The sequence below is a fragment of the Salmo salar genome, chromosome ssa29 (assembly GCF_905237065.1).
Source record: "Salmo salar chromosome ssa29, Ssal_v3.1, whole genome shotgun sequence".
In the NCBI taxonomy this organism is placed as follows: Eukaryota; Metazoa; Chordata; class Actinopteri; order Salmoniformes; family Salmonidae; genus Salmo; species Salmo salar.
In genome coordinates this window covers 27,466,287-27,488,290 of record NC_059470.1, presented here as the reverse complement: position 1 = coordinate 27,488,290, position 22,004 = coordinate 27,466,287, and the positions used below count along the sequence as shown (strand labels likewise).

At 43.6% G+C, this 22,004-nt stretch overlaps 1 protein-coding gene across 2 annotated transcripts; it reads right to left on the bottom strand.

Annotated features, from left to right (window-relative positions):
* Nucleotides 1-7,098: 7,098 nt before the first annotated feature.
* On the bottom strand, nt 7,099-19,185 carry cip2a (cellular inhibitor of PP2A). Of its 2 annotated transcripts, none has more exons than XM_014181590.2 (22): nt 19,051-19,185; nt 18,580-18,682; nt 16,712-16,859; nt 16,457-16,569; nt 13,599-13,693; nt 13,398-13,494; nt 13,116-13,238; nt 11,946-12,091; nt 11,549-11,864; nt 11,234-11,396; nt 11,003-11,150; nt 10,813-10,912; nt 10,608-10,726; nt 10,349-10,532; nt 9,473-9,547; nt 8,877-8,987; nt 8,703-8,759; nt 8,468-8,607; nt 8,263-8,376; nt 8,107-8,189; nt 7,805-7,944; nt 7,099-7,472 (listed from the first exon to the last, which is right to left on the bottom strand). In XM_014181590.2, the coding sequence occupies exons 2-22, from the start codon at nt 18,679-18,681 to the stop codon at nt 7,326-7,328; spliced, it is 2,721 nt and encodes a 906-aa protein (XP_014037065.1). In that variant the 5' UTR covers nt 18,682; nt 19,051-19,185; the 3' UTR covers nt 7,099-7,325. The 2 variants fall into 2 exon arrangements, with proteins under 2 accessions (XP_014037065.1, XP_014037066.1); XM_014181591.2 differs by having other exon boundaries at nt 9,473-9,541.
* Between the last annotated feature and the right edge of the window lie 2,819 nt (nt 19,186-22,004).

Below are 22,004 nucleotides of genomic sequence, written 5' to 3'. Positions count from 1 at the left end.
AATTTGTAATTTGCGCCACGCCTATCATTGGATATTGGAGCAGGTGTTCCGCTAGCGGAACGTCTAGATGTAAGAGGTTAATAAAATAACTTGGAACCTTTCCTATTTTGCAGAACTCAGGAGAGACATCAGTTGTATGTGTGATGTTTGATCTTTGACTTCTGTCTACAGCCGTATTTCTATTAACTTCTCTAGGGCCAGTGGGACGTTATTCAAATACCTTAGAAATGCTATTACTTCAATTTCTCAAACATATGACTATTTTACACCATTTTAAAGACAAGACTCTCGTTAATCTAACCACACTGTCCGATTTCAAAAAGGCTTTACAACGAAAGCAAAACATTAGATTATGTCAGCAGAGTACCCAGCCAGAAATAATCAGACACCCATTTTTCAAGCTAGCATATAATGTCACATAAACCCAAACCACAGCTAAATGCAGCACTAACCTTTGATGATCTTCATCAGATGACACACCTAGGACAGTATGTTATACAATACATGCATGTTTTGTTCAATCAAGTTCATATTTATATCAAAAACCAGCTTTTTACATTAGCATGTGACGTTCAGAACTAGCATACCGCAAACTTCCGGTGAATTTACTAAATTACTCACGATAAACGTTCACAAAAAACAACAATTATTTTAAGAATCATAGATACAGAACTCCTCTATGCACTCGCTATGTCCGATTTTAAAATAGCTCTTCGGTGAAAGCACATTTTGCAATATTCTGAGTACATAGCCCGGCATCACAGGGCTAGCTATTTAGACACCCACCAAGTTTAGCACTCACCAAAGTCAGATTTACTATAAGAAAAATGTTATTACCTTTGCTGTTCTTCGTCAGAATGCACTCCCAGGACTTCTACTTCAATAACAAATGTTGGTTTGGTTCAAAAGAATCCATAGTTATGTTCAAATATCCTCTGTTTTGTTCGTGCGTTCAAGACACTATCCGAAGTGTAAAGAAGGGTGACGCGCACGACGCGTTTCGTGACAAAAAAATTCTAAATATTCCATTACCGTACTTCGAAGCATGTCAACCGCTGTTTAAAATCAATTTTTATGCCATTTTTCTCGTTAAAAAACGATAATATTCCGACCGGGAAAGCGTGTTTACATTCAAAGAGAGAGAAAATAAAAACATGGGATCCCCTCGTGCACAAGCCTCAGTCTGATGGTCCTCTGATAAACTTTAGCGCCTTGGTAAGTGGTCTTTCAGCCAGCGGCTGGAATTACATCATTCAGCTTTTTCCCGGGTTCTGAGAGCCTATGGGAGCCGTAGGAAGTGTCACGTTACAGCAAAGATCCTAAATTTTCAATACACAGAGCCAAGAAGCCCAAGGAATGGTCAGAGAGGGTACTTCCTGTACAGAATCTTCTCAGGTTTTTGCCTGCCATATGAGTTCTGTTATACTCACAGACACCATTCAAACAGTTTTAGAAACTTTAGGGTGTTTTCTATCCAAAGCCAATAATTATATGCATATTCTAGTTTCTGGGCAGTAGTAATAACCAGATTAAATCGGGTACGTTTTTTATCCGGCCGTGTAAATACTGCCCCCTAGCCCTAACAGGTTAAAATTGTTATGATTTATAAGTGCACATTGAGTATTCCTTATTTGTTAAGTAAATAACGGAGCCCAGAAAAACGGAACCAACACCAGCTTCAAATGGTTTCAGATTTCACATCCTACGTCACACAGGGGGACAAAAATATAAATGCAACATGCAACAATTTCAAAGATTTTACTGAGTTACAGTTCATATAAAGAAATCAGTCAATTGAAATCAATTCATTAGGCCCCTAAGTGGCGCAGTGGTCTAAGGCAGTGCATCTCAGTGCTTGAGGCGGCGTCACTACAGACATCCTGGTTCGAATCCAGGCTGTACCACAACCAGCAGAGATTGGGAGTATAAAATGGTAGGAGGGACAAGTGGTTTCAGATTTCACATCCAATGTCACACAGGGGACTTTACATCTCAGAGGTTTTAAGGCAAAGAGGGATCAGCCACATCAACCATTGTAATACCTCAGAATCAAGGAGAGGACATTGACCCAGGGGATGACAAAGAGGAAATGTGACAATTGGATAATTCTCCAGTTGCAAATAAGCAATGATGACAATTTCACCTACAAAAGGCAATGGCTAGGGGTTGTTTCTGGACCAGCCCCATCTTTGACACCAAAAAACACTTTGTTTTGCAAATAAAATGTTATTTTACCAATGTCTGTCTCCTGTATTCAGTATCGTTACTATTCAGTGACAGTATATTATCCCCTGCCTTGTCTCATTCACCATCATTGTATCGTGGAGAGGCCTGTCAGCCTCAACACACACTGAATGGACAGGACAGGACCTGTTTCATTATCAGAAGTAACTTGCTGGCATGTTAATCAATCATTTACAATACATTATTAAGTTGATTGATTGTGGGACATGGTTTTTTACGTTTTAGTTTAATTTATTGTGTGGGTGTGCTCACATTCGTGCATGTGTGCGTGGGTGTGTGCGCATGTAGTTTGCTATGAGAAGAAAGGAGAAGGAGAAAGGAGAAGAAAGTAGCTACACTGTGATACCAAGTTTATTTACTGTAGCATCACACCCACACTTTGATGAATGCACACTGTCTTTAACATCATCCCTCTGGAACTCCCAGACAGCCTCTCTCTGAAGAAGACAACAAGCAAGAGACAGTCAGAGAGAGAGAGAGAGAGAGTAGAACAAGAATTGAGAGACAGTAAGAGAGAGAGGGAGTAAAACAGCAAGTGATAATGAGATGGCAGGTCAGAGACTGGAGAGGATAAGGTGAGAGGCTGGATGCTGAGGCACAGGTTGGATTCTCATCACAGAATAACGACACAGTCTCGGGTCAGTAACCATGGCAACGGCGTTGGTAGGTCTGGTAGTCTCCTTGGTAACTCTGATGTGGACTGTCACACCTACCGAGGGCAGAAGTGAGTAACAACTATTTTATTACAGGGATTAATGCAGTATAATCTAGTTTAATCTAACTAGCAATGTGCCAGAATCCCAGTACATTAGGTAGATAGTGTTTTATGATTATGAACAGTACTAGCTACAGTATTTTCTGATCACAAACACATTTTTAGCTTAGATCTCGAATAGGTCTTTCTTTCAGTAAATGTATGTAGCCATTGTCAAAATGCTACATAAATGACTGTATATGTGGATGTATTTTATTATCTTTGTTTGGTTGTGAACTTTTTATAGATTTGTAATCACATACAGTCAGTTCTTGACCAGGAGTTAGAAATGCGGCTTGGAGGAAAAACTGGTAAAAAAAAAGCTTACATAATAAGCTTCACAATTTAATTAGCAAACCTAAAATTTAGATCAGTCCAAAATCTGCTGTGTATGTGTAAGTTCGTGTGTGCTGGAGGTGAGCGAAAGCTTGGGAGAGAGGGGGGAGTGTGGCGGGGGTACCTGTCCAGACGATGGGGGGGACAGATCTCCAGGTGGAATCCAAGCAGCAGTGCAGCAGGCTACTGATTCCCGCTAGTTGGGGGGGGGGCAGATCTCCAGGTGGAATCCAAGCAGCAGTGCAGCAGGCTACTGGAGTAGGTATCACACGCTTGGGAGAGAGGGGGGAGTGTGGCGGGGGTACCTGTCCAGACGATGGGGGGGGACAGATCTCCAGGTGGAATCCAAGCAGCAGTGCAGCAGGCTACTGGAGTAGGTATCACACGCTTGGGAGAGAGGGGGGAGTGTGGCGGGGTACCTGTCACATGGGCGATCAGCAGGCTACTGGAGTAGGGAGTTGCTACCTGTCCAGACGATGGGGGGGGACAGATCTCCAGGTGGAATCCAAGCAGCAGTGCAGCAGGCTACTGGAGTAGGTATCACACGCTTGGGAGGAGCTTTTTCGGGAGGCAGATTCCTTGTAGAAAATCTTCACTAGCTAGCAAGTCTCTGTCCACCATTTTTGTTTTCACATGCAAAAGGAGGTCGTTAGCTAGCTATATATCTCTTCAGTTTCGACGACTGGTCATTTACGACACCCAAAGTTGTCCTGTGGCTGCTGTATTTTGGAGATTGCGAGGAGGATATCTCCTGATGTGATCAAAGCAACAATATTGTTTCTTATTGAGGTAATTTACAATTGAAGTGTCCTGGCTGCATATCAGTTCAAAATAGAGATGAATCCAGGGGTACTGTATTGTAATGACCTCTGCACAGAGGGGGCTTCAAAGGCCCCTGCATTTGAGTGGAGGAAGCTGTGAAACTCTCCTGCCATTGTTGGGATTTGTCACCTCTCACATCACACCTCAGTGCTAATTGAAGTCGCAGCCGTATCTGTTCTGTCCTAGCAAGCTTGGTAGCCTTAACTTAGCATTAACTTAAAATATACAATTGTAATTTATTTTTGATCTCGAGGTGAAAATGTACCTTTTTCACTGTGGATATTTTAACGCTGTTAGATCTTGCACCAGGCAAATATATTTTTCCTATTTTAAGCAAGACCCCTCTTTTACGCTACTACTACTCTCTGTTCATCATATATGCATAGTCACTTTAACCATAACATTTGGATCGGTGAGTAGGCCTAATCAATAATGCCTGGTCTCCAAGGCAACACTGCACCAGTCTTTGAAAGCTGTCTGGTGCATTACATAGCCCAAATGACATTCAGAGGTAATTCTAGTGTGCGCATGCACGCTCATGCGTTCACCAGTATGTGTGTTGTGTGTGTGTGTGTGTGTGTGGGGGGGGGTGTATCAGAGGCCATTGAGCCCCTACAGCATTCTGTGTTGTGATGACAAACTGAAAGGCTATCACAGGACTCAACACACTCACACTGACATTCCAACCAACACACTCACACACACACACGCTCACATCCAATCATCACATACGCTGCTGCTACTCCTGAGGCCAAGTAACCTTTCCCCTATACATATCTACCCCTACCACTGCAGTATCCCTGCACATTGTAAATATGGTATTGGAACTGATCCTGTATATAGCTTACTTACTTTCTCGTGTTCTCCTGATTTCTAGTGTGTTGTTGTTCTACTTTACTTAAGTTTATAGTACTATAGTGTATAGTGTCTATTGATATTGATTACTTTATTAGTGGGAAAACAGCTTGCAAGAAGGCATTTCAGTGTACTTGAAACTTGATATGTAGAAACAGTGCCAGGGAAATTAACTTCTCTAGGGTAGGGGGCAGTATTTTCACGGCCGGATGAAAAACATACCCAAATTAAATGGCCTACTACTCGGGCCCAGGAACTAGAATATGCATATTATTAGTAGATTTGGATAGAAACCACTCTGAAGGTTCTAAAACTGTTTGAATGATGTCTGTGAGTATAACAGAACCCATATGGCAGGCAAAAACCTGAGAAAAATCCAACCAGGAAGTGGGAAATCTGGTGCTTGTAGTCTTTTCAAGTCATTGCCAATCTAACACACAGTGACTTAGGGTTCATTTTGCACTTCCTAAGGCTTCCACTAGATGTCAACAGTCTTTAGAACCTAGTTTCAGGCTTTTGCAGTGAACAGAGAGCGAACAAGAAGGCCGGGAAGTTGGTGACTCAGAAAATGACATTGGCGCAAATACACGTGAGGAGGTAGCTGTGTTCCAAAACGTTTTTCAAGACATTGAAATCGTCCGGTTGGAATGTTATTAAAGTTTTATGTTAAAAAGGCCCTAAAGATTGATGCTATACAATGTTTGACATGTTTCAACGAACGTAAATATAACTTTTTTTAAACTTTTCGTCGGGAAATTTTGGGCGCACTTCCTACATTTGGAGTAGCTTACTGAACGCGCAAACAACAACGAGGTATTTGGACATAAATATGTCCCTGTCTTAGTCGAGAACAGGTCTATTTCTGTGGCTCTACGGGTTTCATGCCCTAATATGAAACCAAACTAAACTTAGCGCAAGGCAATAAGATAACGGTGGCTAAATGCCAGAGGGGATTAGTCATCAAGAGGAGTTACTATGATTGTGACATAAGGAGGAATAATGTGTAAAACGTGTGTGCCAAGACTGGAAAGGGAGTTGTATTCATGAACCAGCTCGGCTTTTGTTAAGCTGTAATAAAAGTCTATTGGAACTCACAAGCTCCGGTATTTGTGAAATATGATTGACCAAATATTTCCATGACAAGAACCATAGAAAAACATTTGCAGATTCCTCCTGCAACCTAAAAATGTACATTCCCAGAACAGGAAAAATGTTCACTTCCATTCTCAGAACATTTAGAAACGTTCAGTTTTAACGGTCAGGAAACGTATGGCATTGTTACCAGAACCAATGGGAAACCAAAAAAACGTACGTTCCCACAACTTCCAAGGAACCAAATGTGCTAGCTGGGCTAACAGCCATAGCAGCAATACTGTAGCAGTGCCTCAGAATCAAGACATGGTTGACCTAGAGGTGAAAATGGGCCTATTCAAAGTGGACATTCAAGTGCTTCTTATGCTAAGCAAGACTATTTGACCAAAACATTCCCCTCGTCTGTAGTTACCAGTTAAATAACATGTTACTACTGTATAGGTACTGTGATTCTATTATTTCTGTTGGTCCATTTAGTTATCTGTGAATGTTTGTTGTCCTTACGTTTTGATATTGAGAAGAAAAGTACTGCCATAATAGCACTGGATCATTCCACATTATACTGTGAACATTAAATACATTCACTTTACTAGTCTTTGTTTGCTTCTGCTTCATGTTGCCTGCTCAACCCCAAACCAAACCTCTGTTTTACACCTCATAACATTTGGATCAGTGAGTCAATAATAGTCAATAATGCCTGGTCTCCAAGGCAACACTGCACAAGTCTTTGAAAGCTGTCTGGTGCATTAGTCTGAATGACATTCAGTGGACATTATAGGGCATGTGTGTGTGTGTGTTCGCCTGTGTGTGTGTGCACGTTCGCCTGTGTGTGTGTGTGTTTACCTGTGTGTGTGTGTGTTTGTGGCCAGAGAACAGACTAAGAGGTCTGGACTTCGATAACAGGTCAGGTCATTCGTCCCATAAAACACTGGGTTGCTGGTTCAAACTCTGCTGTTCCCACTATGTCACTACAGATAAAATCCCAAACACACTGATCATCAGACCAGTCAATATTTATTTAGACGTCAATACAACAGACAGAAAAACAGATGGTAAAATAATGGTAAATGCAGGATATATGGACAATAGGTTTAAAAATGCAGATAGCGGTACATTAAAATGACAGAAATTAGTTACTAATTTAGTTTAAAAATATCCATTCCTTCTGATCCTGTGTGTGTGTGTGCTGATGTCACAGACAGATTGGCAGTGTGTGTTTGTCTCAGAGGGACAGGTTGACATCACTCTTCTGTTTGCCAGAGCTGAGGCTGTGTATCATGGCAATCATAGAAGAGTGTTTGTTCAGCTCGTCCTCTTTCTTCTGCAGTTTGGCCTCCACCTGGGCTTTCTGCAGCTCCAGAGAGGACGCCTGGAGAGGAGAGGACACAAGAGGAGAGGGGATAGAAGGAAAGGACAGGAGAGGGTGAAGGAGAGGAGCGTAGACAGGAGAGGACAGGAGAGAACAAGAGGAGAGGGAAGGAGAGGGGACAGGAGGAAAGGACAGGAGAGGGGACAGGAGAGGAGAGTAGACAGGAGGGGACACAGACTTAGCCAACTTCCTTACCAGAAACTACTTTGTATTAGAATCATTTAGATCTTCCCTTGTGGGTGTATGGAGTTGGTTATTAGCTCATCCAGTACTGTGTACAAGCTAGCTGGCGACACCCTCCCTCCTCCAATACTTTACCAGTGTGTTCTTACCCTGATGCTGGCGTCTTTTCTGGCCAGCTCAGTTTTGTTGAGTTCCTTCCTCAGAATATCCACCGTTTCCTCTAGTTCCTCCCTCTCTTTCTCTTTCGCTCTCCCCCTCTCCTCCTGACCCCGCAACTCACCACGCAGACCTGAGAGAAGAGGGACAGAGTTAGCGAGACAAAGGGAGAAAGAGAGACAGTAAAAGAGCGGGAGAGTAGGAGAGAGAAGGGGTTGGGAGTTAGAGGGAAGGAGAGTAAGAGAGTGGTAACTGGGTTATTGAGACAGCTCTTTCTGGTTTAGCTCAAACTGACCTGTGATGTCACTGTTTCTCTGCTGAAGCTCTGATTGAAAGGATTTCATTTGCTCCTCCCTCTCTTTCAGCTCACACAATGCCCTGAAAGAGAAAGAAAAAATAATTGTAAATAGTTGGTGAGGGAATGCTTTTATTGCTACTGTGTGTCTCTTACTTGTCGTGCTGTAGTCGTAGTGTGTCCTGGGTCTTCCTCAGTGTGTCCATCTGTTTAGTGAGGGAGATATGAGCCGCCTGCAGCTCCTTCAACAGACGCTCACTCTCATTAAACCTACACAGGAACAGGAATCGCATCATCAAATACCTGCATATGAAACCTCTTTGTAGAGAAGACCATAGAGCGCAGTGTGTGAGAGTGTAACCTGTTAAGCAGCTGGTTATAGGATCCTTTGAGAGACTGGTGCTCCTGAGAGTCAGCCTGCAGTCTAGCATTGTGTTGCAACAGCTCCTCGATGTCTCCCTTCGCCCTCTCTGCCTCCAGCACCTGGCTGCCCAACTCCGCCTAACAGACACACACCTGTTAGCATCTGCTAGCTAGTCTTTAGCAAAACAGTAATGCTAAACCTCTTAGCATGTGCTAACTCTTCTGTTACGAACCTGCAGCTCCTCTCTCCTCTGTTCTGCCTCCTTCAGCATAGATGCTAGCTTACGTGCCTACAGAGAGACCGAGACAAAGGCCATCTGTGTTAGAAGCCAAGGCCTCTCTGTGTGTGCGTCTGTGTGCGTGTGTGTGTGTGCGTGTGTGTGTGTGTGTGTGTGTGTGTGTGTTACCTCGGCCTCTGCCTGAGCTCGTTGACAGCGGTACTGAGTGATGAGGCGGTCAGCCTGAGAGAGAGCCAGAGCTTTGGCCTCTAACAGATCCTGTAACCTCCCCTCCTTAGACTGGAGAGAGAAGCAGTTACAATACTAACTCAATTAAATGTCTCATGGTGGTAACATCAAATGCAAAGAAATGGTGGAAAAGAGAGTTGACAGTTGACAGCACCACCGTGACCATCAGAGTTGACAGCACCACCGTGACCATCAGAGTTGACAGCACCACCGTGACCATCAGAGTTGACAGCACCACCGTGACCATCAGAGTTGACAGCACCACCGTGACCATCAGAGTTGACAGCACCACCGTGACCATCAGAGTTGACAGCACCACCGTGACCATCAGAGTTGACAGCACCACCGTGACCATCAGAGTTGACAGCACCACCGTGACCATCAGAGTTGACAGCACCACCGTGACCATCAGAGTTGACAGCACCACCGTGACCATCAGAGTTGACAGCACCACCGTGACCATCAGAGTTGACAGCACCACCGTGACCATCAGAGTTGACAGCTATGGAGTTGAAAGGTCTGGTGGGGATCCTCACCGCCAGAGAGGAGATCTTCTGTTCATAAACATCCATGATCTCTGACACACGCACATCCTTCATCTGATCCTGCAACTACAACAAATACACGTCACACACACACCATCTACAACACACGTCACACACACACCATCTACAACACACGTCACACACACACCATCTACAACACACGGCACACACACACCATCTACAACACACGTCAGAATACAGACACACACCATCTACAACACACGTCACACACACACACACACACCATCTACAACACACGTCACACACACACACCATCTACAACACACGTCTCACACACACACACACCATCTACAACACACGTCTCACACACACACACACCATCTACAACACACGTCACACACACACACCATCTACAACACACGTCACACACACACACCATCTACAACACACGTCTCACACACACACCATCTACAACACACGTCAGAATACAGACACACACCATCTACAACACACGTCACACACACACACACCATCTACAACACACGTCACACACACACACACCATCTACAACACACGTCACACACACACACACTATCTACAACACACGTCACACACACACACACCATCTACAACACACGTCACACACACACACACCATCTACAACACACGTCACACACACACACACCATCTACAACACACGTCACACACACACACCATCTACAACACACGTCACACACACACACCATCTACAACACACGTCACACACACACACCATCTACAACACACGTCTCACACACACACCATCTACAACACACGTCTCACACACACACCATCTACAACACACGTCAGAATACAGACTCACACCATCTACAACACACGTCAGAATACAGACTCACACACACACACCTCCATGCCGTTCTGTAGTTTCTCTATGAGGCTGTGAATGCTGTGGGAGGGGCTGGAGGGAGAAGGCCCTGATAGGCTTTTCCCCATGGGGGCTGGGACATCCTGTTGCACAGCAACCCGTTTGACAGACAGCTCAGCCTCCCTCTGGCGATATGCATTGTTGGCAGCGATGCTCTCCCCTAGACTGAGACACAGACAGAGTCAGAATGAACACTGACTGACTGACTGACTGACTGACTAAATGTGTTCAATCACTCACACCAGCGAAGGGAAGTCTGGGAGAGGCGTGGCCTCCAACAGTAGGCGAAGCCCGGTCTGAACATGCTCTCTGTGACTGGACGTCAGCGCCAGAGAGAGGGGCGTGACCATCCTCTGGTCCTGTAGGGAGAGACATTTAACTATGGCAATCTTTAAGCTCGGCTCCACAGGTGTGTGTGTGTGTGTGTGTGTGTGTGTGTGTGTACCTGTAGTATTCTGTAGAAGCTGGTCTCCATGTCCTTCACCTGCTGTCTCAGTTTACTCATCAACTCCACAGCCTTCAACACAGCCTCACTACACACCTGACTGGAACACACACACACACACAACACACGCTGATGTTAACAACTATGTTCTGTGTGTGTGTATGTTCTGAGTGTGTGTGTGGTCACTGACCTGAGGCTACTGTCGTGGCCGGTGAGGGGGCAGGTGAGCGGGTCATTGTTATGGCAACAGGAGAGCAGTAGTTCCACCTGAGAGAGACAGAGCTGGGAGCTCATCTGACGACACACCACCCTACACACCGAGTCCTCACTACACAGCAGTGGAAGAGTTAAGGCTGATACACACGCACGCACGCACGCACGCGCACACGCACACACACACACACACACAGGTAAAGGATATCTAGCAGCAGGCTGGTGGTGTGTGTTGTGCGTATGCAGTGTGTTCTGAGCTGGCTGTCTGGTGCGGCTGGGTCCAGTCCCTGCAGTAGATCCAACACCACTGGAACCAACAACTCAACGAAGCCCAACACACACACAGACACGACCTGTGAACCCAACGCCTCCTGGAGAGAAAAACACCAGGACAAAGAGCCAATCAGTGCAAGTCACTTTATCTGCAGGAGTCATCACTGTGCTAGACTGAATTGGTGAAAGCGTTGTAGTGAAATCCAGGTTTCCACTTTTAGTTCTGTGTGTCCGTGTAGGGCTGCCGTACTTCCAGTAGTTCTGTCAGCAGCTGCAGGGCCTGTAGACAGCATAACTCCTCCCCCTCAGCCGGAGAGCTCAGCCATTGGATGAGAGCTAAGCCCGGCTGGGTTTTCTGCCCTGCGTCTAGGCCCGCCCCCTGTCTGCGGCTTGCAGCTCGGAGCCGTGGGGCGGCGGGACGGAACACGACCTCACACAGCAGAGACCTCAGGCCTGACACACCACACAGAGCCAGGAGCAGCTCCAACACCTTGGCAGCAGAGTCCGGGTCTTTAACATGTAGCAGACCCAACACCTGGGACACGCACGCTGAGAAGTGTTCATACCTACACAGAGAGGAGGGAGAGACATACGCAACATTACTTCTACTCTTCTATAAAACTGTGTGTGTGTGTGTGTGTGTGTACCTAGTCAGGTAGTCAGCCATCTTGGGGTTCTTTAGCAGGTCCACCAGTAGGTCTACAGAGTACTTCCTGGTTAGGGTTCCGTCGCCGTTGACGATGATGTTAAAGATCAGCTGGAATGTCTGGTGGATGTTCTTAGCATGGAACAGCTGAAACACACACACACACACACACACACACACACACACACACACACACACACACACACACACACACACACACACACACACACACACACACACACACACACACACACACACACACACACACAGAGTTGTCACCACCAGAACTAAAGATAGACAAACACACAGACACCAAGGTTTTCTCTGTCTCATTGTGTGTGTGTGTGTGTGTGTGTGTGTGTGTGTGTCATTGTGTGTGTGTGTGCGTGTGTGTGTGTGCATCTCTGTGCACGTGTCTCTGTGTGTGGGTGTGTCTCAGTGTGTGGGCGTGTCTGTGTGTGAGTGTGTGTCTCTGTGTGTGTGTCTCTGTGTGTTTGTCTCTGTGTGTGTGTCTCTGTGTGTGTGTCTCTGTGTGTTTGTCTCTGTGTGTGTGTCTCTGTGTGTGTGTCTCTGTGTGTGTGTCTCTGTGTTTGTCTCTGTGTGTTTGTCTCTGTGTGTGTGTCTCTGTGTGTGTGTCTCTGTGTGTGTGTCTCTGTGTGTGTGTCTCTGTGTGTGTGTCTCTGTGTGTTTGTCTCTGTGTGTTTGTCTCTGTGTTTGTGTCTCTGTGTGTGTGTCTCTGTGTGTGTGTCTCTGTGTGTGTGTCTCTGTGTGTGTGTCTCTGTGTGTGTGTCTCTGTGTGTGTGTCTCTGTGTGTGTGTCTCTGTGTGTGTGTCTCTGTGTGTGTGTCTCTGTGTGTGTGTCTCTGTGTTTGTCTCTGTGTGTGTCTCTGTGTTTGTCTCTGTGTGTGTGTCTCTGTGTGTGTGTCTCTGTGTGTGTGTCTCTGTGTGTGTCTCTGTGTGTGTGTTCTCTGTGTGTGTGTCTCTGTGTTTGTGTGGGCTCTGTGTGTGTGTCTCTGTGTGTGTGTCTCTGTGTGTGTGTCTCTGTGTGTGTGTCTCTGTGTTTGTGTCTCTGTGTTTGTGTCTCTGTGTTTGTGTCTCTGTGTGTGTGTCTCTGTGTGTGTGTCTCTGTGTGTGTGTCTCTGTGTTTGTCTCTGTGTTTGTCTCTGTGTTACCTTCTCCCCCACATCCTCATTGAGAGTGAGGCTGGCCAGTATGGAGAGAGCGAACACCACCACCGTCAAACTGTTGTGGGCCAGGAAGTTAATCAGGGTTCGGTAGAACACCTTCACATTGCTCTGTAGGAACACACACCCAGATGTTAACCAGCGCTCAGTAGAATGCCTTCCCATTACAACAAGCCGTTCCATCAAAGAGAACGAGGGAGAGGAAAGAGGGTGAGTAAGGGTTAAATGGAAAAGCTGGATAGACGGCGGTAGAGAGAGGGTGGTCCTCACCAGAGCTTTAATGTGAGTCTGGACTGACAGGTTGTAGCGAACCAGGTTAGCCATCAAGCCCAGGCACGGCATGGTGATGTCATCATTGTGCGACTGGCTGGAGGGGGGGTATACAAAGGGGACAAAATGAATACTTACATGTAAACATTCACCTCTGCTATACTGTGGAGTGGGAGAAGAGAGAGAGGAGAGGTATCTTACATGTTGCTCATCAGAAAGTCTATGAGCTCATGGATGTAGTTGGAACAGTGGAATATCCGTCCGTTATAGGTGAGTCTCTGTAGCACCTTTAAACACTGAGACACAGAGTTACTACAGCAGTTATAGGTGAGTCTCTGTAGCACCTTTAAACACTGAGACACAGAGTTACTACAGCAGTTATAGGTGAGTCTCTGTAGCACCTTTAAACACTGAGACACAGAGTTACCACAGCAGTTATAGGTGAGTCTGTAGCACCTTTAAACACTGAGACACACAGAGTTACTACAGCAGTTATAGGTGAGTCTCTGTAGCACCTTTAAACACTGAGACACACAGAGTTACTACAGCAGTTATAGGTGAGTCTGTAGCACCTTTAAACACTGAGACACACAGAGTTACTACAGCAGTTATAGGTGAGTCTCTGTAGCACCTTTAAACACTGAGACACAGAGTTACTACAGCAGTTATAGGTGAGTCTCTGTAGCACCTTTAAACACTGAGACACACAGAGTTACTACAGCAGTTATAGGTGAGTCTGTAGCACCTTTAAACACTGAGACACAGAGTTACCACAGCAGTTATAGGTGAGTCTCTGTAGCACCTTTAAACACTGAGACACACAGAGTTACTACAGCAGTTATAGGTGAGTCTCTGTAGCACCTTTAAACACTGAGACACAGAGTTACTACAGCAGTTATAGGTGAGTCTCTGTAGCACCTTTAAACACTGAGACACAGAGTTACCACAGCAGTTATAGGTGAGTCTGTAGCACCTTTAAACACTGAGACACAGAGTTACTACAGCAGTTATAGGTGAGTCTGTAGCACCTTTAAACACTGAGACACAGAGTTACTACAGCAGTTATAGGTGAGTCTCTGTAGCACCTTTAAACACTGAGACACACAGAGTTACTACAGCAGTTATAGGTGAGTCTCTGTAGCACCTTTAAACACTGAGACACACAGAGTTACTACAGCAGTTATAGGTGAGTCTCTGTAGCACCTTTAAACACTGAGACACAGAGTTACTACAGCAGTTATAGGTGAGTCTCTGTAGCACCTTTAAACACTGAGACACACAGAGTTACTACAGCAGTTATAGGTGAGTCTCTGTAGCACCTTTAAACACTGAGACACAGAGTTACTACAGCAGTTATAGGTGAGTCTGTAGCACCTTTAAACACTGAGACACAGAGTTACTACAGCAGTTATAGGTGAGTCTCTGTAGCACCTTTAAACACTGAGACACACAGAGTTACTACAGCAGTTATAGGTGAGTCTCTGTAGCACCTTTAAACACTGAGACACACAGAGTTACTACAGCAGTTATAGGTGAGTCTGTAGCACCTTTAAACACTGAGACACACAGAGTTACTACAGCAGTTATAGGTGAGTCTGTAGCACCTTTAAACACTGAGACACAGAGTTACTACAGCAGTTATAGGTGAGTCTCTGTAGCACCTTTAAACACTGAGACACAGAGTTACTACAGCAGTTATAGGTGAGTCTCTGTAGCACCTTTAAACACTGAGACACAGAGTTACTACAGCAGTTATAGGTGAGTCTCTGTAGCACCTTTAAACACTGAGACACACAGAGTTACTACAGCAGTTATAGGTGAGTCTCTGTAGCACCTTTAAACACTGAGACACAGAGTTACTACAGCAGTTATAGGTGAGTCTCTGTAGCACCTTTAAACACTGAGACACACAGAGTTACTACAGCAGTTATAGGTGAGTCTCTGTAGCACCTTTAAACACTGAGACACAGAGTTACCACAGCAGTTATAGGTGAGTCTCTGTAGCACCTTTAAACACTGAGACACAGAGTTACCACAGCAGTTATAGGTGAGTCTCTGTAGCACCTTTAAACACTGAGACACAGAGTTACTACAGCAGTTATAGGTGAGTCTGTAGCACCTTTAAACACTGAGACACAGAGTTACTACAGCAGTTATAGGTGAGTCTCTGTAGCACCTTTAAACACTGAGACACAGAGTTACCACAGCAGTTATAGGTGAGTCTGTAGCACCTTTAAACACTGAGACACACAGAGTTACTACAGCAGTTATAGGTGAGTCTCTGTAGCACCTTTAAACACTGAGACACAGAGTTACTACAGTAGTTATAGGTGAGTCTGTAGCACCTTTAAACACTGAGACACAGAGTTACTACAGCAGTTATAGGTGAGTCTGTAGCACCTTTAAACACTGAGACACACAGAGTTACTACAGCAGTTATAGGTGAGTCTGTAGCACCTTTAAACACTGAGACACACAGAGTTACTACAGCAGTAGTTGAACATCACATCCTACAGCCATGTTTCCCACCGGAGCTGTGGCTTTGTGTAGCACTGTAATTCTCCAAGACCAGGGTTCATGAGCCCTGGTTAAGTCTCATCATGTCATTCTGGTGAGTAGCCGGAAGACCAGACGCTGCTTTTATAGAATTCTACGTCGGGGAGAAATGAGTGTTTGGAGCAGGAGAGTTCTCTCACAACCTCTACAAGCCAGAGTGCTGAATAAAATGTTACTTTACCAGTTGTCCGTGTGGTTGGTCCTTTTTCAGGTAGGAATGTGTGACAATATATCCACAGGAAAGTAGAAATGTGTAAATGTTTCAAAGTGCTGGTAGTGCGTTCAGATTTCTATCACGTGAAGCATGCGCACAAGATGAAAATACATGCACGTGACGCATGCATACTTGCCGAGCTCATGCACGTGTTTACATGGTTCTGCGCATGCTTCAGGAGATAGGAATCTGATCGCACTTCCAAACAAACATATGGCATTAATGTTAGACTGTGAACCAGAGGTATCCCAGTCTGATTGTCAGGCAATATGGAGAGTTCTGTCCTTACCTGTAGTACCAGGGGCTCCCTGGGGGTTGCGCTGTGGCAGTGGATGATGGAGGCCAGAGTGCTGGTCAGGTTATAACTGCTCTGAAGAACATCTCTGCTCTCATCATCACAGACTGGGGGAGAGAACATACACACCGACACAAGCTCAATTGGTTTAGTATTGTTTTTGTGTGAGAGAAACATTGTCGGCTGTTGACAAAAATGGTATGACTGAAATGTGTTGGGATTAGTCATTGACTGAGTGTGTGTGTGTACCTAGTTGGGCCAGTAGAGAGATGATGGTTCCAGTGAGTGTGGGGCTGGTGTTAGGGTCTCCTGCCAGCTCCACAAGTCCACAGACACACTCACTGGGCAGGACCTGGCCCGACGTCAGCAGACGAACACACCGCATTCCTGACAGCTCCTACACACACACACACACACACACACACACACACACACACACACACACACACACACACACACACACACACACACACAAAACCAGTAAGTATGTTTACATGCACACTAATAATTCGATAATAAACTGATTATGGCAAGACATGTAAACAGGTTAATTTGCGTTTTAACTGCGTATTTGAAGCAACTTGAAGCAGCAGCTTTGGCACAATCAATCAGAAATGGACAGCACATGGTGCTGAAAGTCGGTCAATTCCAGTAGGTATAATTCATTTAAACCGTCTTCATTTTAGTTTGACTTTACTAACAAGAGGGCTTTGTGTTGAAGCCTATTTCTTCCTATTTAAGAAATAAGAGGTAGGCCTACCTGTTCGACCCGACAAAAATGAGGCTATAGGCTGCTATATGCATAGATTTAACAGTCAATTCCTCCACCCACCATGCACTCTTTAAATAACCTACCTATGTGTCAGTGGAAGGGCTGTTAAAACCAAGACTTGAATTGAGGGGATATGCTATAGGCCTACCTTTCATTAAAAGAAATGGCAAAAAGCACAGGCCTACCCCTTGTAAGCTTAAGATTTGGTAGAAAACGAAAACGGATCCGATTACATAAAGTGGTCTATAACAGCGCTTTGGTCCGCAATACTTTATGCTTGAAACAAGCAGTAAAATACCCTGGAAAGACGTGACTGCGATGCATATAGGGATATCATTGTTTTGTTTCTTTGACATTCAGAGGCTGAGATGCAACTTTCTGTAGCCGAGGAGACAAAAATATATACTTAACTTCACAAGCAATCAGTTGATTAAGCTATTCACTTTCTGTACAATAGAAAATGTTTAAACCAAGACAGCTTTTAGGGAAACACTTGTGACCTTCTCTCGTTGAGTTAAGCAACAGAAGAAGAGCAGCCAGCAGTTAAAGCTTCCATTTGTCTGCGTCAGTAGGCCTACTCTGGCTGGGATGGAAAGGTAGGCCTAACTTTCGAAAGTACAATGCTCAGATTCCTAATGACGTCTCAGATTTTATTATTTGCAAACAGGGACAGTTTCGTTGCAAACAAGACACATTGATTTGGCATTGGAGAAATATGACAAGAACAACACATATCTATCTCCCTGGCCATTCTTAGACTGTAATTTTGGTCATTTAAAAAGGTATAAAAAAAGATTCTGCTAATATGTAAAATGACGTAGAGCTGCATGACATTTTTATAAAAGGCTATTTTATTCTGACCTGCAAATACGATGATAGATTCATGCAATGTTTTTACACTAAAGGAGATCATTCCAACCCCTAGTCTTGTCCAAACCCACAACCTTCTGGCCCGCAGACCTGTGCACTATCAACATTTCTACATTGCCATGTAATGCTTACAGGACAAAGAACAGCTTCTAAAACTGCATATCTAAGGCTCTGGTCTGTCCAAGAAGTGAGGGTAAACGGTGGACAAGTTCTCTGTTATCTACGTTATATTTAAATTATTATTTTGGGTATAGGGGAGGGTCACTTGTTTTTTTCAATCGTTCAGGGAGGGTTTAGGTAAAAAGTATTTTGCTGAAGGGAGGCCCATCCATTTTCATTTCAGTGGTCCAATTTTCTGTAACCCTTATTATAAACAACGTTCACTCCCACATCGTATTGTGTGTATGTAACAGTGCTCAGTGTCACGTTGATATATCTCACAAAGTAGGCACTGTGTGGACATGTTGAAACTGACCTCCACTTGTTTCTGCAGCTGGGCAGCGTTATGGGCCGTCCTGTTGTCTCTGTACTGGTGGATGGCCAGCAGGAGAGACTTCAGACACGTCGTTACGTCCATTCTGCAACACAACAGCCCTTTTGAGCTCAGTAGCAGTTCATCTGTATGACACTGTTTATCAGCTACAGGCGTTGTTTGGAGCGTTTGCTGGGAAGCTTAGTCAAACAGTATAGATCGCTACCTACAGTTCTAAAAACGCAATGGCTGAACTACAGCTGATACGGCTTTGGTTTGACAACTTGTTAGCAAAGGAAAACAGTTCATGCTAACTAGCTAGCTACCTAGGCTAACTATTGTTATGATCCCCGACTAATGTTTAGATGTGGCAAATTATATCAGCATTGATGATCATTATTCACGTAACTTTATGAAATATACATCAATAACATAAACACCAATTTGATTTTTTTTAAATAATAAAAAGCATACATTATTTCTGTCCTCTTCTGTCAAGCGTTGTCGTACGTCTTCTACTTCCTCCCGCTTTCCACTTCGAATAGCGGAACAGCCAATGAGATATTGAAGGAGAAGGGGGTAGCTGCATTCCAATATGGCGACCGGAGTATGGCTGTGTTGGTCGAAAGGGAAGTGGTGGGCGTGTGGAAATTAGTGGGTGTGTCGAAAGCGCTCTGCTATAGGTTAGACGGTTTTGATTGAGCGGTGTTTTTTGTCTTCCGTTTCTTACCACGCAACTACTGTACTATCATAAAGTCATATGGTTGACTGTAAGAATATGCAGTAATGATGGTAAGAAATACTCTGGTGGTTACTGGAAACTAAATAACTCATTGTTATTGCATGATGATTTAAAAAATGTGATTATGAATCTAATTTCTGTTTACTGGAGTTTAGCTACATCTAATGCAGAATATGGGAAATATTGGGAACTGCTGAAATTTAAAATCCGCTCAGCCTGTATTACTTATGGAAAACGGCTTGCTTTAAGAAGGAGATGTGAGGTAGCTGAACTCTCTAAGACAATTGCCGATATCACAGATATTGAGCATCTTGATCTTAATGAGAAAGCTAAATTGAATGATTTACAGAATCAACTAGATACATTGTATGAGGAAAAGGCTAGAGGAGCTTTCATAAGATCTAGAAAACAATGGCTTGAAAAAGGAGAAAAGAACAGTAGATACTTTTTTAATTTGGAGAAGAGGAGAGGGGAACTCAACACACTTCGGAAACTTAAAATTAATGGGGTTACCACTGAGGATAGAGAGTTGATATCAGAATTTACCACTACATTTTATGAGAATCTTTACTCCTTAGATAACAATTTGAGTGACTCTAAGGATCTCCTTGATTCTATAGAGAATGTTAATTCGATTAGTGAAGAACTCAATCAGTCTTGTTGCCAAGATTTATCCATTATGGACATCCAGTACGGGGTTGCTCAGTTAAAAAAGAACAAATCTCCAGGTTGTGATGGATTAACCTCTGAATTTTACAAAACCTTCTTTGAAGAAATAGCACCTTTTTACTTGAAACCTTTAAGGAGGCTATAAAGAAGGGAGAACTACCTGCCTCTCTGAAGCAAGGGGTTATTACTCTTATACCTAAACCACACAAGGATCTCCTAAGTATTGATAATTGGCGTCCAATCACACTCCTAAATAACGACTACAAAATTATAGCCTTAATCTTTGCAAAAAGGTTAAAGTCTTGCTTAAATGATTTGATTGATGAATGTCAATCAGGGTTTATGAAAGGGCGCCATATATCTAATAATCTGAGGCTGATATTAGACTTGGTTGAGTATCGTGATCTATTAGATGACTTCCCTGTTATCCTATTTCTGGATTTTCAGAAAGCATTTGATACAGTAAGTCACAATTTTATCTTTGATTGTCTTAAGCATTTGAAATTTGGTCGTTTCTTTGTTGATGCTATTAGAACTCTGTATAATGGTGGCAATAGCTGTATCAAACTCTGTCATGGAACATCCTCAAGATTTAACATTTACAAAGGAATACGACAAGGTTGTCCAATTTCACCTTTTTTATTTTTGTTAGTTTCTCAAATGTTATGCTCATTAGTTCATAAAAGTCCATTTGAAGGCATTACATTCCAGTCCAGAGAGATCAAGATATCCCAACTGGCGGATGACACCTCACTTTTTTTGAAAAATGTATCTCAAGCTAGATTAGCATTGGATATCGTGAAGCAGTTCTCCAAAATCTCGGGCTTGACTTTAAATCTTTCCAAATGTGAGTTGTTTGTTGTGAAAGGAGCTGTCAAGCCAGCAGATTGTAACATCTCTGAAAAAGATACTGTAACCTACCTCGGTGTAAAGATCACCAAAAATCTTAAGGCTATGAATGATCTTAATTTGAACCCTGTAACTGAATCTGTCAAAAAAAAATTATCCTCATGGTTAGGGAGGGATTTAAGTCTTCAAGGAAGGGTGCTTTTATCCAAAGCTGAGGGGCTATCTCGTGCATCCTATCTTTTTTCATCTATTGACATTCCCAAATCCACTTGCTGTACCTTAGATAGGCTTTTGTACAACTTCATATGGAAAAACAAGCCACATAAGATAAAAGAGATGTTATCACCAACAGGGTTTGTGATGGCGGTCTAAATGTCTTAGATTTCACTCTCTTCAATCAGATATCAAAGGTCAACTGGATTAAAAGGTACATAAAAAATCCTCATAGCTTCTGGAATATTATACCTCATTTTGTTTTTCAGAAGTTCGGCGGGCTTAATTTTTTACTACAATGTCCATATATTGTGGGTAAAATTCCTGTGAAACTGGCGGTTTTTCACAAACAGGCTTTAATGTGCTGGGCTTTGTTGTATAAACACAACTTTTCACCTCATAAATGTTTTATTTGGAACAATGGGTCAATATTACATAGAAATAAGATGTTATTTAACCATAAATGGTTCTCGAAAAACATTGTTCTTGTCAGCCAATTGGTTAATAACAGTGGGAATCTATTTACACGGAGAGAATTTATGGAAATATACAACTTTGAGGTTTCAAGCAAGGAATATGACACTGTTATTAAAGCTATACCTAGTGGGATAAAAACTTTACTTCAGAATAATGCATATTTTGGAATATCTCCGATTGTAGCGATATTCAGGTGAATGGCATTGGTCTACTAGATACGAAATTCAACAATCGTTTAATAAGGGATATTTTCTACAGGAAGTCTATTCCCTCTGCGATATTTTGTTGGGCTTCATCGTTTGATGTAAACTGGCGCCGTGCTTGGCTCACTCCACACAGATTTATGGTGACCAATAAAGTAAAGGAGATCTCCTTTAAGATAATCCATAGATGCTATCCGTGTAATAGCTTGATTTCTAAATATATATTTGACGTTACCAGTGAATGCAGTTTTTGTGAACTAGAAACTGAATCTATT